At 36.0% G+C, this 23088-nt stretch overlaps 1 protein-coding gene across 6 annotated transcripts in view; it reads right to left on the bottom strand.

Annotated features, from left to right (window-relative positions):
• Positions 1–23088, bottom strand: part of ANKRD31 (ankyrin repeat domain 31) — a 107400-nt gene that overhangs the window by 45741 nt on the left and 38571 nt on the right. For 4 of the 6 annotated variants that reach the window (XM_036225947.1, XM_036225951.1, XM_036225949.1 and 1 more), the window contains exons 11-15: positions 16747–16889; positions 9352–9496; positions 6621–6673; positions 4196–5699; positions 3535–3705 (exon numbers count right to left, since the gene is read on the bottom strand). In XM_036225947.1, coding sequence (XP_036081840.1) covers positions 3535–3705; positions 4196–5699; positions 6621–6673; positions 9352–9496; positions 16747–16889 — 2016 coding nt within the window. The remainder of the gene's footprint in view (positions 1–3534; positions 3706–4195; positions 5700–6620; positions 6674–9351; positions 9497–16746; positions 16890–23088) is intronic. The other 2 variants (XM_036225948.1, XM_036225952.1) reach the window with 1 other exon arrangement.

Genomic DNA, 23088 nt, shown 5'->3' with positions numbered 1-23088 from the left:
AGTGCCTGCAAAAGGATTTGTAGCATATGGGCGCCAATCTGAACCCAGGCATTCAGCAGCACTTGCGAGAAACAGGTACCATGAAAGGCAGCATGTGTGAACAGGGCTGTAAATAGGGAGACTGACTGAAAAAAAAACATATAAAAGTTGAAACTCCAAATTGCCTTTCCCACCCCCAAAGTGCCTGGCAACCATTTCACTAATCCCAGGTGCCCAACCCCAATCCAGGAACCTCAAGGTTTATTTTCTGTAGAAACTGCATTAGAGAAGTTCAGACTAAGATACAAAGCACAGTAGAGAAGTAGGGTGAGGAAACAGAAAAGAATATTCCTTAAACCAGCAGTTCTCAAAGTGAGTCCCAGATCAGCAATATCAGTATAAGCTGGGAAACTTGTTAGAAATGCAGATTCTTCAGTCCACCCTAAGCCTACTTTGGATGGCAGACTTTAAGATGGCTACTAATGATCCTTACCTCCTGGTATTTATAATCTTGCATATTCCCCTCCTCTGGAGAAACTTGCTTTTAACCAACAGAATACCTCAACATTGAAGGTATTTCCTTGATTAGGTTACAAAAGATTGTAACATTTTCTGTATTGTTGGTAGACTTGCTCTTATTGCTTTTGGCTTGCATATTTTGATGAAGCAAGTGGCCACCTTGAAAGAGCCCATGCAGCATGAAACTGAGGATAACCACAGGATGGCCACAACCCCCAGGAACTGAATTCTGCCACAATTACAGGAGCTTGAAAGTGGATTCTTCCCTAATTGAGCCTTCAGACTAGGCCAATGCCTTGACTGTAGCCTGTGAAAGATCCTGAGCAGAGAACCAGGCTAATCCATTCCATGACCTACAGAAACTGTAAGGTTATAAAGGTGTGCTGTTTGAAACTACTAAGTTTGTGATAACTTGTTATACCTTAATAAATAACTAATATACCTACTGTATCAGGACTCCTAAGGGTAGAGAACAGCAACCTGTGCTTTAATGGACTTTCCAGGTAATTTGGACACAATATAAGGTTTGAGAAATGCTGCATTAAACCATGAGACACTTACCCTGCCCTATTTCCTAAATGCCAGCAACCAGGCACATGATTTCAGAGCAAGAGATAAAAAGATTAGAGAATTACTAACAGATGGATCCTTTGGTTATGATGACTTACAGGGAAGACTGAAAGCCTCACCTCTATCTTCCATTCACGTCTAAACAAAAACATATTGCTCTATAGAAATTCTTTATTGAAAGAGTAAAAACATAGGGATTATATATTTCAGATTATATGTAATATATATTTCGTATTACATATAGAATATAGTTTTTAAATGATAAAATATCTAAGATGGTAGGCTTGTAGACTGCAAGTTTGAATTGAAAAATCTCTCCCAATAATTGTTATTGTGGATTGTACAAATTTTCTCACTTTGTTCCTGATGTGTTTATAGCAAAGAAGGTAGGCATGTGATAAACATTTAAGGGCAAAAATTGAAAAACTGCTCAATGTTACTGTCATCATAAATTTCTACAGTATTTAACTGAAATTTGAAAACAAAATCTGGCAGAAAGTAGAAAGGGAACGAATGGGACTAACACTAAAATTCTTTATAAAGTCGACTATAATTAAAGCTGAGTATTTCTTAATAGCATTACACTTTACATTTAATAAATATTTAGTTATTCATTAAGAAAGTATAATGTTAAGAAATACTCAGCTGTCTGTTCCTTTGTATGTGACCTGTTTTTTCCTCTCTAGAAGTTTTTCGGATCTTCTTTGTTCTGAAATATCACAGTGAGATGTCTTGTTTATTGTAGTGGACACTTTATGAGGCTTTTCAGTATGGAAACTTCTGCCCTTCATTTCTTGAATTATTTCTTTGGCGATTTCCTATTTTCACTGTTCTCTCTGGATATCCTAGAGTGATCTTCTAATTTTCTTATCTTTGTCTCTTTATTTTCCAGTTTTCTCTATTTTTATTCTTTATAGGAGAGTTGGAAAACTTCACTCTCCAACCCTGTTACAGATGTTTATATTTAAAAAAATTCTGTTAGTGCATTTTTAACACCTGAGAGCTCTCCGTATTGTTCTCTGTTCTTTCTTTGCTATGCCTTTTTTATTTTGTAAGTTTTAGATATCCTGATTCTTGAATTATTTGTTTCTTCTGGGCTCCTTTGGTCTGTTTAGATTAATTTGATGTCTCTTATATTGGGTTTTTCTACAAATACTTGTTGATTTTGGGATATCTGTTCATCTTTGGCTAAAAGTGAGAGAAATTAAAGTGCCGACTGGAACTCTGTGGAGAATAAGGGAAGCCAACAAAGCTGAGGAATTGGTTTACTTCACCCTTGGGTGATCAAAAGGTATGCTGGCCTTTGTGTTGGTTAATTACAAACACAGTATTTGGAATTCTCTTCTCTTAGGCAGTTCAATGTATTTATTAGTCAATCAATATTTATTTAGGTACTGTGCTCTAAAAAAATAAAAGTGAGATGAAACAAATTTATTATCTCATAGTTCTGGAGACCAGAAGTCTAAAACCAAGATGTAGGCAGGGTTGCACTTCCTCTAGAAACTCTAAGGAAGAATCCATTCTTGACTCTACCAACTTCTGATGGGTATCGGCATTCCTTGACTTCCTGGACTTTTGGCTACATTGCCTCTCTGCCTCCATCTTCACATCATCTTCTCTCCTGTGTATCTCAAATCTCCTTCTGTTTTATTTTTATAAGAATAGTTCTCATTAGATTTAGGGCCCATCTGAATATTCCAGGATGATCTCGTCTCAAGATCCTTAACTTAATTACATCTGCGAAGCTTTTTTCTAAACAAGGTAATATTCACAATTTTATATAAGATAATATCACAGGTTCCAGGGCTTAGGACAAGGACATATGTTTTTTGGGGCCACCATTCAGCCCACCACAGGAGGCAGATACAAGAAAAGGCTTCAATTTACAAGAAAGGAAGACAATGGGAGAAGATTTACAGAGAATGTCTAATTAAGTGTCCTTCCTACCTCGTACTAGACAGTAGATAAATCAACTTTTCAGTGCTTAATATTTAACTCAAAGTGGTCCAGCCCATTGTTCACCACAGAGAACTATATCAAAGGACAGTTAACTTGTCCGTATTGCCAAACACATACAATTCATTCATATGATGCAAAGAAATGAGTGGCTATGCTTCTTTAATTCCCCTTATGTTAAAAGGCCGCAGTGAAAGTATCTAAGAGATTTGACAGAGTTCATCTCTTATGTCCTCACTCAATATTCTTGCTGTCTCTGCTGTTTATTTATCTCCTCTAATGTACAAATTAGGAGTCACAGGCAAAAGTATGACAAGAATATATCTTAAGACTAAGATTCTCAAGTGATGTTTTATAGTAAAACGTCTGAAAAACATAGATGAAATAAAAACTTAGTGAATGACTATAAAAATAAATGGTAAATATGAAAGTTTAGAAATTCTCTAGAGTAGAGTAGATAGCTGGGCTTGACCATGTAAACTTTACCTATACAAGTTTAGGAATACGAACCTTTGCTGCAGGCAGCTTTCAAGAAATTTTGTCTTTTCCTGAAATTCTGAACTTTTTTGTGTTCTTGGATGTTAGTAGATATGCAAATTTCTGAATCTGTTTTTCCTTTTTCCTCCTCATAATTTCTTATAATGTTTTCATCTCCACTGATATTATTAGTTAATTCCTCATCTGAAAAACAAACATTTTGCAATATTAGTGTGGATTCCATACTGTTCCAAGTTTCTCTTCCTAACAGAACTGATTTTTTTTTAAGGGATGGAATTCTTTAAAATGTTTTTATGTAATAAATTAGTTCGCTAGATGCAACTCCGATGGGAATACAGTGAATTGTCGAAATAAATGGAGCTAACGAACAATTTCCTGCAGTGAAGTTGTTAGGTTTCATGATACTAAGAGAAGTTTATACTACAAATAAACCTTAAAAATTGATAGAAATATTATTAACTTTTGTGAATATCAATTTAGCAACCAACTTCAATAATGATGGTTTGACTCTCAAAGTCAATACTATTACTTAACTAATTAACAGCATCCCAAAATTATGGCCCACATGTCCTCATTCTTGTCAGTTTGGGCAGAGACCGAGTGAAATTCAGTTGGAAACTTCTATAAAATAACTAAATCTATAGGAAATGTGTAAATCACGCAATACTACTAATACCTGGTCGGTGAGAAATTTCCTTCTCTTCTCTTTGATTAAATTGTGAGATGCTGATCAATCCTTTATTCACATTGTCAGTAGGATGAAAATCTATATTATGTATGATTCCACCATTTGGAAGGCTTTGTCTCCTTTTTTCAACTTTAGTTTTTTTTATTACTTGAGAATGAACAACTGCGGATAAAGGCCCATTTGAAGATCTTGGTTTTGGGCCTTTGTCAGTGTAATTCCTTTTAGTGCATTCATTCTTATTCACCTTTTCCACAATATGTGTATCTGTTTGATTCATTAAAGGAGTTGGTTTTCTGGGACTACAATCCTGAGGCTTTTTAAATTGTTCCACATGACTAATCAACTCTGAAACTTCATGTGTTGAAAGTGTCTTTGTACAAGCCAGGGAAGTATGATCAGGATTCCCATGTAGGTGATCAAAAGAAATATCATACATGCATTGTTCATAATTTGCAATATGTGGTTCAGAAACTGCTCTATTATCTGAATTAGAAAAATTAACAGCTTCTTGTTGTGGAAATATGCTTAGGCTGCCTGCTTTTAACACATCTTCCTGTGAAAAATGGTCTTCAGAAGGTAAAAACTGTTGATAATCCATTTCTTCTCTATTTGGTAAGTCTTCTTTATAATTATAGTGCTTTTTGCAACCTGTAGGACATATTACCTTTTTAGATGTTACAGTCTTCTCAGAGGTACAGCAATCACCATGATTATCATTATTAAAAGTTTCCCACTTACTAAAGCTCTCTTTTTTACCAGAGTTACTGTTTTCATGAGATTTACAAGGACTAATATACTGTTGTTCTTGGTGAGTATTAGGCTGCTGATCTGTAGTAATAACTGTTAGCTCAATTTCTTTATATAAAGAAAGTCCTGAGGAAGCAGCAGCTTTGGCTTGATCAATGGGTTCCAATTCCAAGAATTTTATTTCTTGATTATCTGATAAATCCAGGCTCTTAGTATGTTTCTCTCTGGGAACTGAGTAAGCCTCAATGTTGTTACTGAACCCATTTTTCAGGCTTGACAGAGCTGGGCTACAAGGTTTACGTGACTCTTCTGGAAGGTCATCAAGGGTTTGGAGAGTATGTTGCTGAGGAATAATCAATCTGTTTATTCTTCTGGAAGAAGAGATGGCTATTGTCTTTCTTGGACTGCTTTCTTGGATTGCATTATCCAGTTGATTACTTTTATGTTGTGTGTTTCTTCTTCCTTTGTATTTAGACATATTTGTGCTGGCAATTTTGACATTATGGAGATTGTCCTTTCTGAGTCCTGTAGAGTATATTTGATTAAAAACTGATTGCTGATGCTCGGATTTACCAGATTTCGTGCTTTTGGAATCCTTTTGGTAATGTTCATATACATCTTCTTTCTTTATAAGCAAACTCTCTTTGCTTCCTAAATCAATATTTACATGTTCTGGATTCTGTCTGTTGGAATTTTCTTCACAAATAAATCCAATGCAATTTTTAGAATTGAATTTTCGTTTCTATAGAAACAAATATATAGTTAGCTTTATTTTCAGCTGTAGCTCTACACTCTATTCTGGACTGTTCATAAATCAAACTATTATTCCATTCAATTTTATAATTTGATCTAACCATAGGGCATGCTGGGATATATACAACTTGATACTTCGGAAAAGTAGACAAATAGAAGAAAGGAAAATGTAAGAGACTCAGACTCAGTATGTGTACTAATCTTTATTTTCTGCTGTATATTTGGATTTTTTGCCACTATATAATCTTATGAAATAAAATTAAAAATTTAATCTACTTAATTTTCATAGGTTCTTGAAATAATCAAGATAAAAATTTCCTTACTTTATAAGAATGCTTTAGAAACGCTCTTCTCTCCCAATTGTTATATATAGAGAGCTAGAATTAAAGTTTTTTCCTCTGGTATCTGTGAGAGACTATAGACAGGGCAGCAGAAGAAGGGATTTAAAAACAAGAAAACATGTATGTTCACAAACTGGTCATGCTGGGCTGCTGAAATTAAAACAGGGACACTGTTTCCTCTCATTCACCACAACCCAAGCACCAGATGAAGAGTTACTATCCACCCTATGAAGTTTAAAGGATGGCTAGACACCTCCGACTCTTGTACTGTGTTCAGACTGGAGGAAATGTGACATGGTTGATAAACCTCATGCCTCCATGAAGAGGAGGAAAAAGGAAATGTCTAACAATGCATTAGTGTTCTCAGATATGCTACATTTACTCAACTGCTTCCCAAATTAACAGTCCAGAACCCTCTGATTCTCATGTAATTATTCCAAAGTGTCTTAAAAGCAAAGATGAAGTCACTGTTCCTGATGCATGCTTCAGCAGTCTTTCCCCTCTGATGATGTGCAAAATAACCAGTGGCTACATTCTATTAAAATGTTTATTGCTAAACAGAGATATACCTTGTGCTGGTGTGCATCCTCTATGTCTAGTGGGTCACTGCTATTCTTTTGAGCTGTAAACAAAAAGAGAAAATAAAAAAGATAGCCTCCAGTAGTCAGACTCCAGACTTTTAAAACCCGTAAGTCCAAAAACCTAGTGGAATAAGTAAAATTATGCAAATATTTTCTATTAAAATTGGCACATTCCTATAATTTTCACATTTACTGGAAACTAAATACTATCTTGAGAGAGCTGAAAACATTTCTGTGGGAAAAGCAAAACAAACCCCCCAAAATTATACTACAGACAAGCAGTGAACTCAGCATTTTTATATTCCCCATAGATGTACCCAGAAAGCTACTTTTACAAGGCAAAATATTATTTCATAATTAATTAAATTATCATTTCCTAATATGTTTGATTACTGAGGTTCAGTATGTCCCTCTATTTTCCAGTGAGATTGGGCTATTGGAAAGAAGTCTTTTGCTCTGTAGAACTATTTATTTATTTGTTTGTTTGTTTGTTTATTTAAATTGAAAGATCTAACTTGCTTTACTAAGCAATTCATGACTTGAGACGCATCCCACATAGCAACTAAGAGGGCATGGTCCCAAGGGTTGTACAAAATAGAAGCTTTTATCGGAAGAAAAGTGGGGGCGAACAAATATTAACAAAAGAAAAAAATTATTTGGGGGCCATGACATTTTGGGGAGCACAGGAAAGAGACGGAAAAGCGTTATTATCATCCAGATTCCCTCTTTTTTCTCTGGGTGATGGAGGGGGCCCAGGTGACAAGATTACCTTACTGATGCCTGACCAGAAAATTCCAGACTAGTTGATTAAAATTATATTTTGGGAGAGTAAAGAACTATTTATTAATTGCTTAATAAAAAATGTTTTATTAAAATACAGTTTTTAAAAAATGAAGCACATTCACATCTATTGTACAGAAAGAATTTGTTTTGTTCTCAAAGGACTGACACATTACTTCTTCAACAAATATTTACTCAATGCTTACTATGTACATGGCACTTTAGTATTCATTACTAGACAAAACAAAAATCTTTTCCTTCATAGGACTTAGATTCCGGTGGCGGAAGACCAAAAATAAAAAATAAGCAAATTTTTCAAAGTGTAAGAAGGTGTTAAGTGCTACTGGAAAAGGATAAAGAGTTGGGTAAGAGGGATTGGAGTGTGGTGGTTCTAAAAATATGTTCATAAAATTTTTGATACTCTTCAAGAGGTAGAGCTTAATTGTGCTTCCCCCTTCCCTGTGGGTCAGATTTAGTGACTCATTTCTAACAAATAGAATATGGCAGAAGTGACTGTATATTGATTCCAAGATTAGGCAATAAAAAAGCCTGTGGCTTTTGTCTTGGGTGCATTTTCTTTCTCTTGGATCACTTGGTTTGAGCCAGCTGCCAAGTTGTCACTAGCCCTACAAAAACACTCATGTGTAAAGTAATTGAAGCCATCATTTGACAACCAGTGAGGAACTGAGGCCTGACAATAATCATGTGAATGAGCTTGAAAGTGGATTCTCCTGCCCTAGTGAGCCTTGAGATGACAGCAACCCTCAGTGATAGCTTGACGGCAACCTGTGAGAGACCGGGAGACAGGACCATTCAAATGAACTGCTCCCGGATTTCTAACTCTCTAGAACTGCAAGAGATAATAAATGTTTATTGTTTTAAAATGCTAAGTTTGGGGGTAACTGTTATATAGTAATAAAAAACTAACACAGTGAGGGTAGAAAGGAGGCAAATTGCAATATTAAATTGGGTGGTCTAGGCGCACTAAGAAGATAACACATTTGAACTAAAACTTGAAGGAAATGGGAGAAGCATATCTGAGGAACAGCAAGGAGGCCACTGTGACTGAAGTCACGTGACAGAGGCGGAGAGTAGTAAAAGGGGTTCACTGGTAGGGTGGCAAGCTGACGAAGGGGCTGGTAGGCCATTGTAAGGATACTGGTATTTCTTCTAGATTAAACAGAGAGCCACTGCAGGGTTTTGAGCAGAGAAATGCAGTGGTACATAATTAAGTTGGTGATAATAGCACATGTAGGGTTTTAAAAAACTGAGAGGAAATAAAAGCCCCTTTCTTGCTTCCATATTCTCTTAGAAACCATGCCTGTTAGGGTGGCTCCTGGAAAATATTTTTCTTACCAAAAAAAGTCTAATAGATATATTAGATATATTAGGAGAACATATAGGATATGCCATGTATTTAAATTATTCTTATATAATCCTTTTATTGACAACTGCAGATCAAGTTTTTTTTTTTTTGTAATTCGATTTAATTGTGTAATGGATGAGAGGTCAAAAGTATAGCCCTAAGAAAATATTCTTAGAGAATGGAAATGAACAATCTTGGCCATGTTCACTGAAAAAGATACAGCCAAATATAATTTATATCACATCATGTTATTCAGCCAAAGGATTACAGGGTGAGGGAACCCAGAACTTTATAAAAGTTTCTTAACTATTTGCAGTGTACAACCTGGGGGAAAGTACATTTGCTATTACCTTTCTTTGTTCTTTTAGAGTCCTTCAATTATGTGCATTTGCAAACAAGTCAGTGTGCTTTACTAAAGGAATAGAGCAAGGAATAGAGCATTGGGTGGGTTTTCTTATGAGAAAGAAAAAGAACTTATGAGGAAAATAAATTTAATTTCTATAATTCTAAATTCAATTTCTGTAACTTTCTACAGACATGATGAACAGATATAACAGGGCAGTATAATCTTACCTGAAACAAGATGTTTTTGATGTTTAGGAACATATCTCTCAAGAAGACGCTTCATACATGCATCTTTGGCCTCATCCAAAGCACACTTTCCATTGTCACTTCTAAATAATGGATCAGCTCCATTCAAAAGAAGTAACTCTGCCACCTAGAGGATTATTGTGTGAGACAACCCAGACAAAAGGTACATACATTATCGCAAATGTGTGCTAGCATACAACTCTAACCAACATCAAATATTTCTTTCAACAATACAGTTTGGGTTTACCTATGACATCTTGCCCAATAAAAACAATTTAATGTAAGTGCTACTGAATCATAATTTGATATACATATCCTTCTCTTACAAAAAAAAAAGAAGAAAAAAAGAAAGAGAAAGAAAAAGAGAGAAAGAGAGAGAGAGAAGAGAGAAAGATAGAAAAAGAAAGAAAAAAGAAAGAAAGAAAGAAAGAAAGAAAGACAGAAAGAAAGACGAAAGAAAGAAAAGAAAAAGAAAGGAGGAGGGAGGGAGGGAGGTATGTGGATGAATTAAAGGAATTATGAGGAATAATGTGATCTTTACATACCTCGTCCGCCCTCCTCCCCCCTCCTCCTCCCTACCCTCCCTCCACTCCTCCCTCCCTCCTCCCTCCCTCCCCTAGCCCCTCCCTTTGTAGGTCTGTGTCTTCCTCTCCTCCTTCCTTCCTCCTCCTTCCTCCTCCTCTTTCCTCTTCCCTCCCTCCCTCCCTCCCTCCCTCCCTCCCTCCCTCCCTCCTCCCTCCTCCCTCCCTCCCCACTCCCTCCCTCCCCCTGCACTCTTGAAGGAAGAAAGAGGGAAGGAGGAAGAAAGAGGAATGTTTGTTCAGCCGCTGGTAAAATGGGTTTAGCAGACACACCAAGAATAAAGACTGGTTCTACAGCAGTAAATGTTAGTTTAACAGCTTTCAGGAGTTAATTATGTCTTCTGTCTATTACCTGTGTTGCTGCTGTTCTGCCTCAGATTCTCGGGGAGAAACCGGCCAATCTTTAATCTGTTACTACTCTTCAAGCAACCTTTATGAAGCTCTCCCTATCCTCTTACCCATTGCTGCCTTAGAGAAAAATAACCTCTCTGGAGCTTCTTTCATTTACATATTTTATCATAGTGCCCAATATACTCTAGATTACACTTATTTCTTATATATCTGTCTCTCCTGTACTCTAAGTTTTTTGAGAATAGGACTGTTTTCCTTTTAAAATCAATTTATTATTTTTGAATAGGAAATAAATGAATATAATTCAAAATACAGAAGGCACACAAAAGTATATGATAAAAAATGTTTCCCTCCTCTACCCCTGTCCTTCATTTCTTCCTAAGTCAGCTCTGGTTACAGTTTCTTCTGAGTTTTTCCAAAATTAGTCTAGTCCAATAGTTACCTATGCATGTATACAAACATATGAATACATAGTTTTTCTTACACAGGTGGTCATATACTATATATATTCTTCTGTATCTTGACCTCTCCACCCTCAACCTCCAACAATAGACCTTGGAGATTATTCCATATCAGTATAGACTGAACTTCTTCATTCTTTTTAGCTACAGAGTAATAGTTTACTATTGAATGTGTTATCTGGATGTACTATATGTACTATAAGTTACTTAATCAGTACTCTATTGACAGATGTTTAAGCTGCTTCTGAGTTTTTGCTACAGAATTACGTCTTAATCATTGTGGTCCCAGTACCTATTACAGTGTCCGGCACAAACAAAATGTTCAATAAATGTCGTTTAATAAAAGAATGAATGTAGACCAGGGAGGATGTGGGGAGTAGGCTTTAAGTAACATTACACTAAACGAAGCTTAAATTTCCATGTTAATATCTGGAATGAGAGAAAGGATCTGAATTTCTTTAAATTACATATACCTAAAAATTAAATATATATGCATTTTTCCTTTTATAACAAAGCATTCTAGGAGAGGAAAACGTAATACCACACACAGGGACAATATGAGCCAAATCTTTTACAAATTATTAAAACTCAGCAACCTAATGATTCTGCTTTTCATATTACGTTTTTATAGGAATTTAATGCTAGATAGGGGAATTACAAGTAATAGTAGATGCAATTAAATCTATAATTCATATACAAGTCATGTACAAAAAGATAAAGACTATGCCTAGATCTTCACATTTTGTTTAGCAAAGAAAATGTAGAGTATACTGCTTTCTTTCAGGATAAGTAGTACTGTAAAGTGTCTGGAGCCATTTTGAGAAGCCATTATGAGGCACTGAAGAAGTCACATAGCTAAAAGCCATGGTATGGCTGATGAGTTTTAAAAAATGGTCACCTCGGTAAGCCTCATAAAGTCACCTTTTAAGGTAATGGAATGTTATACTACCATGGAAACAAGAACGTGTAGGATCTCATGTAATTGACAAGCATTGTTTTAGATATGTATGGTGTGTTTTGCTATGGTAACGTGGTGATTGATTATGGTATTCAAAAATCACATAAAAAGGCTATGCTAAATAAACTCGGGGCTGCAGCTCTGACTGTATGCCCTCCCGGAAAGATCTTTTCTGTCTTCTCTTTTTTCCCTTAAGCTTCACCCCCCACTTTCAGGTACTGATCGACTTTAGCCGGCTGGCTCCGGCAAGTGGCGCCCAAACGGGGACCTGAAAGCTTGGGACAGAACGTTGACGGAACGTTGAGGTGAAGACTGCCACCGCTGGAGAAAGGGGTCCCCGAGTATAAAGCTGAGTGAATGGCAGAGGTGAGTGCGGTGGAACAGTCCGGGAGTAAGAAGGACACCGTGTGAAGTGAGCGCTCAGAAAAATAAGGGTTGCGGTGTTTGTAAATACAAAGAAATAAGAGAAAAGTCGATTTAATAAAAGAAAAATGGGAAATGGAGATAACCGGCAGCTTTTTGTACATATGCTTAAGAATATGCTCCGGGCTAGAGGAGCTAAGGTAGGGCATCAACAATTGTCTCTCCACAAAACAGTTTAAATCATGCTCTTTTTATCTTGAATTTTTTAACTGTGGATGCTCAAGGATTTTCTGTAGCAGAGCGTTTCTGGCATCCAAAAACTCAAACCACATACGCGCAGGTGAGGTGGAAGGATCCTTTCACAAGCATATGGAATGGCCCTGATCTGGTACTAATATGGGGACGAGGGCATGTTTGTGTTTTTCCCTTTTTTATTTTATTTAATTGATTTTTGAGAGCACCGTGAGCCTGTTCCACTATTCCTTGACCTTGAGGATTATAAGGAATGCCTGTTTTATACATGATAGAGAGTTGTGAGCAAAAACGCTGGAATGCCTGACTAGTGTATCCCGAGCCATTATCAGTCTTAATCACAGAAGGTTGGCCTATCATAGCAAAGCATCTGAGGCAGTGAGATGTGACATGTTTAGCAGCCTCTCCAGTTTGAGCTGTAGCTACAATAAACCCAGAGTACGTGTCAACTGTTACATGCACATACCTTAGCTTTCCAAATCCTGGAATATGTGTAACATCCATTTGCCATAACCGGTTAGGCTTCAAGCCTCGCGGGTTGACGCCATAATGGGGTACAGTTTGGTGCTCTGGGCATGTAGAGCACTGCCTAACAATTTGACGAGCTGCCTCTCTGGGAATATTGAACTGCCTTTTCAAACTTTGACTATTTTGATGATGCAATGCATGTGACTGTTGGGCAAGCTCCAACTGAGTAAGACCGATTACCTGAGTAGCTTGATCAGCAAGAGCATTTCCCTCTGATAAAGGTCCTGGGAGTCCTGAATGTGCTTGAATGTGACCCACATAACATGAATGGACTTGTGCATGCAAACATCTTTGCACTTGAGAAAAAAGTTCCTGTACTTGATTATTTGCAGTGTCAATGTAAGCTACTGTTTCTAATACCTGTAAAGCTCTAGCAATGTAATGACTGTCTGTGTATAGGTTAAAAGAATAATGAGCCATAAGTGTAAATACGGCAGCCACTGCTCTCAGCTCTACAATTTGAGCTGAGGCAGGAGGTGTATGCAATATATGTGGCTGACCTTGAATCACATAAGCAGCAGGGCCATTAGAAGACCCATCAGTAAAAATTACCTGAGTATCCTTTATAGGAGTTTGCTTCATAATCCTAGGAAAAACTAAAGCATGGTTATTTACAAATTACAACAATTTGTCTCTTGGAAAATGATTATCTATAACTCCGGGGTAGTGGGCAAAGGCAATAGCCCATGCATCATCATTGTGAAATAACCAGTCTATTTGTTGTTTAGTAAAAGGAACGCCAATTAAAGAAGGCTCTGCTCCAAAATATTTGCGAGATTCTTCTTGAGCTAATTGTACTAAGCAAGCAACAGATTCAAAATAAGGAGTTAACACCCTAGCTGGTGATACAGGCAAATGCAACCAAAGCAGAAGAGCGTTCTGCCACAACACTGCAGTGGGCGTGTGTGCGGTAGCTAGGACATACGTGGCCCATCCCTGAGAGTAGTCTACATAATTCACCTGTTGTTACTCTATAGCCTATTCTACCTTCTGTAAAGCGAGCCGACTATTTTCTGTTAATTCTCTTTTAGATGTAGGAGCAGGGTCCCCCTTGAGAATGTCAAAGAGAGGTTTTAATTCACCCGTGGAAATTTTTAAATATAGTCTAAGCCAATTAATATCACCCAAGAGTTTCTGAAAATCATTCAAAGTTAATAGCTGGTCCTTTCTCAACTGAATTTTCTGAGGCAATGTAGTCTTTGGGTATAATCTATGTCCTAAATAAGAATAAGGAGGCTCTGTCTGCACCTTTTCTGGAGCAATAACCAATCCTTGTTTCTTAAGAGCTTTTTGAAGGTGAGCATAAGCTGCTAGAAGTAGTCCTTCTTTTTCTGCCAAAAGAATGTCATTCATATAATGGATGATGTACACCTGTGGATATACTTGCCTGGTTTTAATCACTGCTTGAGCTACAAATTTTTGACACAGAGTAGGCTTTAATTGTTTTTCCCTGCAATGCTGTGGCCATGGCCAGACCCTGCGTGTATGCCAGCTCAATATCAGAACACAACCGGATATAGTCTGTCGTATCTCCTTTCTTTCTATATGGCCTGAGAGCAGCCTGACATGCAGAATTGGCGTTTTCATAAGCCAGTTGCTTTACTAAAAGCATACCTGCCTCTGCATCCCCTATCAGTCTTTGAGCTGTTTCCATAAGCCGTGCTACAAATTCCTGAAATGGCTCATCGGGTCCCTGCCTTATCTTAGATAAATCTTCAGTTTGCCTTCCAGTAGTGGGCGATTTATACCAAGTCCTTTTCACGACAGCACTTATTTGTGCACATGCTCCTCCCTCATATTCCAATCGCTGATCATTTGCAGAATATTGGCCTGCTCCCGCTAACATCTCAAACGTAACTGGTACTGGGGGATTCTGATTTCTATTTATCTCTGTTTTTTCACATTGATCATAATACTCTGATTTCCATAATAAAAAATCCCCAGGGGTGAGACAAGCTCGAGCTAAATTCTTCCAATCAGCAGGAGTTAGGGCTTCTAAAGATAATGTTTCTAGGATAGCCTGAGTGTAAGGGGCAGTAGGACCATACTGAGCACATGCCAATTACAACTCTTTTATAGATTTAAAAGGGATAGGATTATGCCTTCTTATGAGAACCTGTTGACCCTGCGCATCTTGAGCCTGTTGTTCTGTTACAGGACACGTCAAATGAAACCCCTGTATATCATCACTTCTTTGTATTGCCTGATGTAACATACTTTGTAAAGGCGAAAAAAGTTTAGGCCCCTGAGATTGCTTAACAACAGCAATGACTGGCTGTGACTCCTCAAACAGAGGCAGAGGATCTATCCTATAGGGGTCTCTGCTAGGTATTTTAAGTGTTTTTTCCTGATTTCCCAGTTGCAGAGTTAATTACTGTACTGCACCTTGCAATCCCTGAACAACTGTTTCTAGATCTTTAGTTTTATTATCAGAGCTAACCGCCGCCACGAGGGGAATACAACCTCCTTCATTATGATATTGTGCGGCTTCTTCCTCTAGTTGTTCTGCATCCCCCGGATCCAATGATTCCTTTCCGTGTCTAGAAAATAAAAACTCAAAGAAAGGCTCAGGGTGTGTCGGCGGCGCGGAAGGCTTAGTTTCATTTTCCTTCCCGGTTGCCTGTCTTTATTTGCTTTTTCTCTCTCATGCCTAGGATCCAGACTATCTCTAATTATAAAGTCCACAAGCTAAAAGTATCTACAGGCACTTTGCCAGGTCCGTGGACATCATAATAGTCTTGCAGTTTTTCTCCTACCTTTTCCATGTCTCTAAATTCAATGTTCCCTCCTCAGGGAACCAGGGACAAACTTTTTCTATAAATTCTAAAAAATTACACAATTGTTGATGCCCTACCTTAGCTCCTCTAGCCCGGAGCATATTCTTAAGCATATGTACAAAAAGCTGCCGGTTATCTCCATTTCCCATTTTTCTTTTATTAAATCGACTTTTCTCTTATTTCTTTGTATTTACAAACACCGCAACCCTTATTTTTCTGAGCGCTCACTTCACACGGTGTCCTTCTTACTCCCGGACTGTTCCACCGCACTCACCTCTGCCATTCACTCAGCTTTATACTCGGGGACCCCTTTCTCCAGCGGTGGCAGTCTTCACCTCAACGTTCCGTCAACGTTCTGTCCCAAGCTTTCAGGTCCCCGTTTGGGCGCCACTTGCCGGAGCCAGCCGGCTAAAGTCGATCAGTACCTGAAAGTGGGGGGTGAAGCTTAAGGGAAAAAAGAGAAGACAGAAAAGATCTTTCCGGGAGGGCATACAGTCAGAGCTGCAGCCCCGAGTTTATTTAGCATAGCCTTTTTATGTGATTTTTGAATACCATAATCAATCACCACGTTACCATAGCAAAACACACCATACATATCTAAAACAATGCTTGTCAATTACATGAGATCCTACACGTTCTTGTTTCCATGGTAGTATAACATTCCATTACCTTAAAAGGTGACTTTATGAGGCTTACCGAGGTGACCATTTTTTAAAACTCATCAGCCATACCATGGCTTTTAGCTATGTGACTTCTTCAGTGCCTCATAATGGCTTCTCAAAATGGCTCCAGACACTTTACAGTACTACTTATCCTGAAAGAAAGCAGTATACTCTACATTTTCTTTGCTAAACAAAATGTGAAGATCTAGGCATAGTCTTTATCTTTTTGTACATGACTTGTATATGAATTATAGATTTAATTGTATCTACTATTACTTGTAATTCCCCTATCTAGCATTAAATTCCTATAATAATGTAATAAATTCTGAGTATTAGCAAAATGAACCAAAACTAAATTCCTGTTTTTCTACTGTTTGGTCCCAGAGAGTTTTAAGATTTGCAGAATGCAGTATTTTGCTCTGCAAAAAAAAAGTATCACAGTACCTTATAATGTCTATTCATCACAGCATCATGTAGGGGAGTGATCTGGTACATTCCTTTGATATTCACATCTGCTCCACCTTTTACTAGTTCATTTGCTGTCTCATAAAATCCTCCTACACTGGCTTCATGAAGTGCTGTCCAACCTATTATACAAAAAGGAAATAGTATTTGTTTATATTTGGCATCTTAATAATGTTTTGTGCTTACCCTTAAAATAAAAACTCTAAGTTGTTCTTTAAAAAATATTTTTTATTATATGAAACAAGATATTCTCACCATGAAAACAATCTGTATTATTTGGTAAATTCAATAAGTCTGAGAAACAAATCAAATTCCTACCCCAAACTCTGTTGAGGAAAACTATGAAAAGTAGTAAAATATTTAAAATTCTTCCTGCCCTCCTCACATAAAAGGCTAGATCATTATTAGCTAATAAAGAATGTTGGTCGAAGGCTACTTTTCTGCAGGGAAGAGGGGGAAAAAATCTTTATTTCTAGCTTAAGGTAAAGTAAAGCAAGCCAAGTGGCAGTATAATACAAAAGTCAGTTCTGAAGTATATATTTCTTTTCTTCTTATTTGCAAAAAGCGATTTATAATAGTTCAACTAACAAACCACAAACTGCTCCAAGAACACCAGTCATCCAGATAAATATTATTTTTCTCTATTAGCCAGAGGCAACTGTGTACATTACAGATATTTATTAAATTCCAATAAATCATATGATTGATGTAAGAAAACCTAAAAGTTGCATGTTAAAAGTATATTTCACTAACTCTTTCCAGAACCTTCTCCATAAACAAAGTTTTCTCAATCTCGACACTTATATTTCAGGTTGGATAATTCTTTGTTGTTCTGAGAATTCCACCATATGCCAGTAGCATCCCCTCTCTCCCATTTGTAACAACTAAAAATGTTTCCAGAAACTGTCAAATGTCCCCTCAGAGACAAAAACACCCCAGTTAAAAATCACAGCCATAAAATGCTATTGAAGTTTCTCTTATAGTATTAAATAGAAAGCCTAGAGAAAGAAATAAAGAGCACCAAAAATGGTAAAGATAGAGCCAATAGGAGTTTTTTTCCTACAAATTTTCTTAGAATGTATATGGCTATTTAAAGCACAAATTTTAACATTATGTTTGGGGTTCTATTTGTGTAAGTGTAATATATATGAAAGCTATTGTATAAAGGATAAAGGAAATATATTCAATGTTCATACATTTTATATGAAGTATTACAGTATTAACTCTAAGACAACTGTGAAACATTAAAGATGTATATTGCAATCCCTACACTATATACTACAAAATAATGCAGACAAAAAGACAAACAAAAAAACAAATGAAACTCATGAGAAATAATTAGTAAAATAGTAGTCCTAAATCGAACCACTTACGTGAAATGAAAATTAATTAAAAGGCAGAGATTGTCAGAATGGACAAAATAGCAAAACTGTATGCTATCTACAAGAAATAGATTTTAAATATAAAGATATATTAGGTTGAAAATATAAAAGCTAAAAAAAGGTATAGCAAATAGATAAGAAATAGAAGAAGGCTAGGGTGTCTATATTAATATATAATCTATAAAACATAATATATAAAGTACAGTAATAGATAAATATATAAATTCTATTTTATATATTAATGTAATCATCCTAGATAAAGAGATTTAATAGTGATTAAAAGGTTAATTTATCAGAATACATGACAATTATAACTGTGTATGAACCTAATGACAGAGCTTCAAAATATAAGAAGCAAAAATTGACAGTATTAAAGGAAGAAGTAGACAACTCCATAATCACAGTTGTGAAGATTTCAATACCCCTCTCAGGAAATAATAGATCAACTGGAAAAAATAATCAGTATAGATGTTCTGAACATTATCAATCACCTTCGTCTACTTGACATTTATAGAACCTTATATACAACTGAAAAAAAACAATCAAGTTTACAAGGGATAATTGCCAAGAAAGACCATATACTAGACATTAAACCAATTCTCAATAAGTGTAAAATAATCAAATTCATAGAAAGTGTATCCTTTAATCACAATGGAATTAAATAATAGAAAGATATCTAAATAATCAAATATTTAAATATTCAAAATTAAATTACTTCTAATATAATCCTGGGATCAAAGAAGTAATCAGACAAGAAATGAAGTATTTCAAACTAAATGATAATGAAAATATAACATATCAAAATCTGTGGGATGCAGTAAGTGCAGTAAAGGAGAATTTAAAGTTTTAAATACTTATAGTAGAAAAAAGGTACAAAAATCTGTGACCTTATTTTCAACATTACAAAGCCAGAAAAACAAAGAAAATCAAAAGTAAGTATAAATCAGAAAAAGAGTAGAAATAAAATTTAAAAAAGATCAAAAAAAATAATTTTAAAGCCAAAAGTTGGTTCTTTAAAAAAAAATTAATAAAATTGATAATCCTCTAGGTTAGGAAGGATGGAATTAAAAAAGGAGAAGGAAGGAAGGAAGGAAGGAAGGAAGGAAGGAAGGAAGGAAGGAAGGAAGGAAGGAAATAAGCAGTGTGAGGAATAAATGATAAAACATCTCTAAAGAGCTTCAGATATTAAAAGGATAACAAGGGAATTTTATAAATAACTGTGTCAAAAAATTCTATAACTTAGATGAAAAAGATGAATTCCTTGAAAAGTACAATATACCAAAACTGACACAAGGAAAAAGAGAAAATCTGAATAGCCCACACCTACTAAAAATTTTTAATTTATTATCAAAATCTTCCCACAAGGAAAACCACAGGCCCAGACAGTTTCACTCCTAAGTTCTGTTAAACATTTAAGAAAGAAAAAACCCTAATCTTAAACTCTTTCAGAAAATAGAAAAGGAGAGAATACTTCTTAACTCATTTTATGAGGTCTGTATAACCCTGGTATCAAAACCAAAGATATAGACCAACATTACTTATCAACATCAATACAAAAAACCCTTAACATAGTATTAGCAAGTTGAATCCAGCAATATATAAAAAGAATAATATATCACGATCAAGTATCCATTCCTCATAAAAACTCTCAGCAAATTGGGAATAGATTTCTCACTACGAAACGGAGCAAAAGCCTTACAAAAGCCTACAGCTAACATTATGCTTCATGGTGTAATAGTAAAGAGGCAAAATTAACCTATGGTGAAAAACATCTGAACAACAGTGGCTTCCAGAGAGTGGGGGTGAAGAATAATTGGGAAGAGGCATGAGGGAACTTTCTAGGATGAATGTAACATTCTATGTCTTGAAAGAGGTTTGAGTTACACAGGTGAATGTATGTGCAAAATTCATCAAATGGCACATTTAAGATTTGGCAATTCAGTATATGAAAATTTTGCCTCAAAAAAAAAGGAAAACTATTGAACTCATAATATTTTTGATGAGGTGTTTAGTGCTAAAATGTACTAATGCCTATAACTTTCTTTGAAATGCATCAACATAAAGATGAATTGATGGATGAACAGAGATATTTATAGATGGATAGGTGTGAGAAATAATAAGAAATATATATTGGTTTCTGACATAGAGCTCCTAAGTCCCTTGGAATTTTTCCTGGGTGACAGAAGTGTCTTTTGTTCAGATGAGAAAACTTTTGGCAGGCTCATAGATGAGGGCTGGTCATCGGAAAGACCAAGCCATGATTATAAACTTGGAACTTTCAATTTCACCCTCCCCATTCTCTGCAAAGGAGGGAGGGGCTAAAAAAATGGATTTCATAATTGATCATGCCTACATGATGAAGCCTCCACAAAAATCCCCAAAGTATGGTATTTGGAGAGCTTTTTCAGGTTGGTGAGTACATATGCATGCTGGAAAGGTAGCATACCCCAACCCCATGAGTACAGAAGTCAAACAGAAGTTGTGGGTAGCCTGGGGACCTACTACTTGTAATTGGCATCTAAAGTGGGAGTGGAGGCAGTCTTCAGGGAATGAGCCCTTAACCTGTGGGGTCTGTGCTAATGCAGGTTTAGTGTCAGAATTGAACTGAAGGACACCCAGCTGGTGTCAGAGAATTGCTTGATGTGTTGAAAACCTACACATCTGGTGTCAGAAGTATTATGAGTGTGAGTAGAAGAGAAACCCAAGTATTTTTCCTTTACAATAACCAGCCGATAAAAACAAACTTATAGAATCTAGGTATTAGGTATATGGATGCTTATTGTATGATTCTTTCAACTTTTCTATGTTTGAAATTTTTCATACTTTCTGGAAATTTTTCAAATAAACAGCTATATGTGTACTTTTGAAACACAACCATTTAAGAACTACCAGTTTTTTAAAAAAATATATAAAAACTATCTCCCCCTAAAGTACTGTTTCTGAGAAGAAAAAAAAAAAGTATGACCTCACTGGTGTTTAGGTTTTGGGACCTGTAGACCAGTGGAAATTTTCTTACCGATGTGTATACTGGTTAGCTTGAATATTTTGCCACAAGTCTAGGTTTGGTTGGATGAAAAATAAAGATTAGAAATACAAAAGTTATTAACTTCGGAATGCATATGATGATTTTCCTCCTAGAAAACTTCTTTTCCTTATTTAGGTTTCCTTAAACTACATTAAAAATTAGTTTCCTAAAGGGAACAAAATGGCTGTTATAGGAATGAGAAAACAACAATAACAAGAGATTAGCTTGCTCTTCTGAGCCCAGAATTATTAAAAGATAAGGTAAATGTAAAGCAATGTCTGGTTTCCAAGGAAAAACTAGTCTTATATTTTAAGTTTACTGCAGAAAAGTCCCAAAGAAGACAAGGTATATGTGAGTAATTCAGAGTAAATGATGGGGCCTGGAGAGAGGGAGAGTTAAAAATGAATGCTACTTTAAGAGAAATCTAAACAAGGATGACTCAGTAATGAACAGTATCAATCTCAGGGTTGAAAGACTTCCCAGCATTGATGAAGCCAGAAGGATCTGTATTCTACAGTGAGAAAGAATCACTGTAGACTATAGAAAGGACTACATGTTACAGAAAGAAATCAAATGTAAGAAAGAATTTCCCTCTCCCTAAGGGTTAGTCCTTCTGTGATATAAAACCATTGCTACAAAAGAAAGAGTATATTTTACAATAGATTTTTATTATCTCCAAGATCTATAGGTTAGAAAATCATTAAGCAACATTTTTTTTTCTTTTTAAAAATTTAACCATTTTGGAGGAAATATCTTTAAAGCTTTAGAGGATTATAAATTTCCTATAAAGAGAATATAGAATTCTGTGTAAAATAATGCTCAAGGCATTTGTATGAGAAGGTTTTTAGCAAAGAAGCTTTATGAGATCTGTTTTGGGTATTCAGAGTTTTTTTGTTTTTTTCCAGACTACTACCTAGTTGTCACCATTGCTTATATAGGTAAAAGATATCAAAAAATGTAAATGAGCATTTGTAAAATATAACTGTTATCTATGAAAAGACCATTGGTCTGTTATTATAATATTTTGTAATTTCCCAAAAGGCACTTAGCCTTTTTTGGATATCACAAAATAAATATATTAAAAGGTTTTTAGTAGATATCATCTTTTTCACAGTATCTGGCATGTAAGACGTATGCTGGAAAAGCTCACTACATTGGACTGATACTTTACATGGAGCTCAGACATCTCTTGCCAGTAGTTCTTGAGCTTTAACGAGAACAAATATCACTGGGAGAATTTTTAGGTTTTAAGCAATAGATTTTCATTGTGAATGAGTTTCGGGAATGAAGAAAAGGTTATACTTTAAACAAACATTGCGGGGGACTCTGAGGAAAATGGTTTGTAGACAACCCTTTGGAAACACTGCCCTCTGTGATCTGTGGGATATAGTAGCCTTAAGTGTAAAGATCAGAGCTAAGATGGAAAGTAGGAAGTAGAAAACAGGAGTTCAAAAAGCCTGGAAAATATGGGAAAGATAAAAAATTCATGAAAGTCACAGAAATATCTGGGTCAGTGATGAGGTGTACATTAACTGGGTAAAGACAAGGAGGGAACAGCCATCAAGGATGTTAATGATGGCATAGAAAAAAAAAAGGGGGCTAGTGAAAAAGACACATGTTAAGAGATGCCTGGGAAATCCATAAAGTCAAGTTTGCCACATGAAGAGCTATTTCTGAACTTAAGCAGACAGAGACAAACAGAAAGAACCACCTAAACCCCAATTATAGTATAAACCTAGGCCTTGCTAAAGTTAAGTATGAGGGGTACACTTGTAATCACCTGCTTGTTTGTGGATTGTGCTGTTGATCTCTGTACACATAAGACTTTTAAGCACTGTTTCATAAAGTGAGAGTCTAGAAACAATGGTAAAAGTATTGACATATAAAATCCTTATCCAAGCTGGCCCAATGTTG

The sequence above is a fragment of the Rousettus aegyptiacus genome, unplaced genomic scaffold (assembly GCF_014176215.1).
Source record: "Rousettus aegyptiacus isolate mRouAeg1 unplaced genomic scaffold, mRouAeg1.p scaffold_m13_p_8, whole genome shotgun sequence".
NCBI lineage: Eukaryota > Metazoa > Chordata > Mammalia > Chiroptera > Pteropodidae > Rousettus > Rousettus aegyptiacus.
The sequence above is the reverse complement of the archived record's forward strand: the minus strand, read 5'-3'. Positions and strand labels throughout refer to the sequence as shown.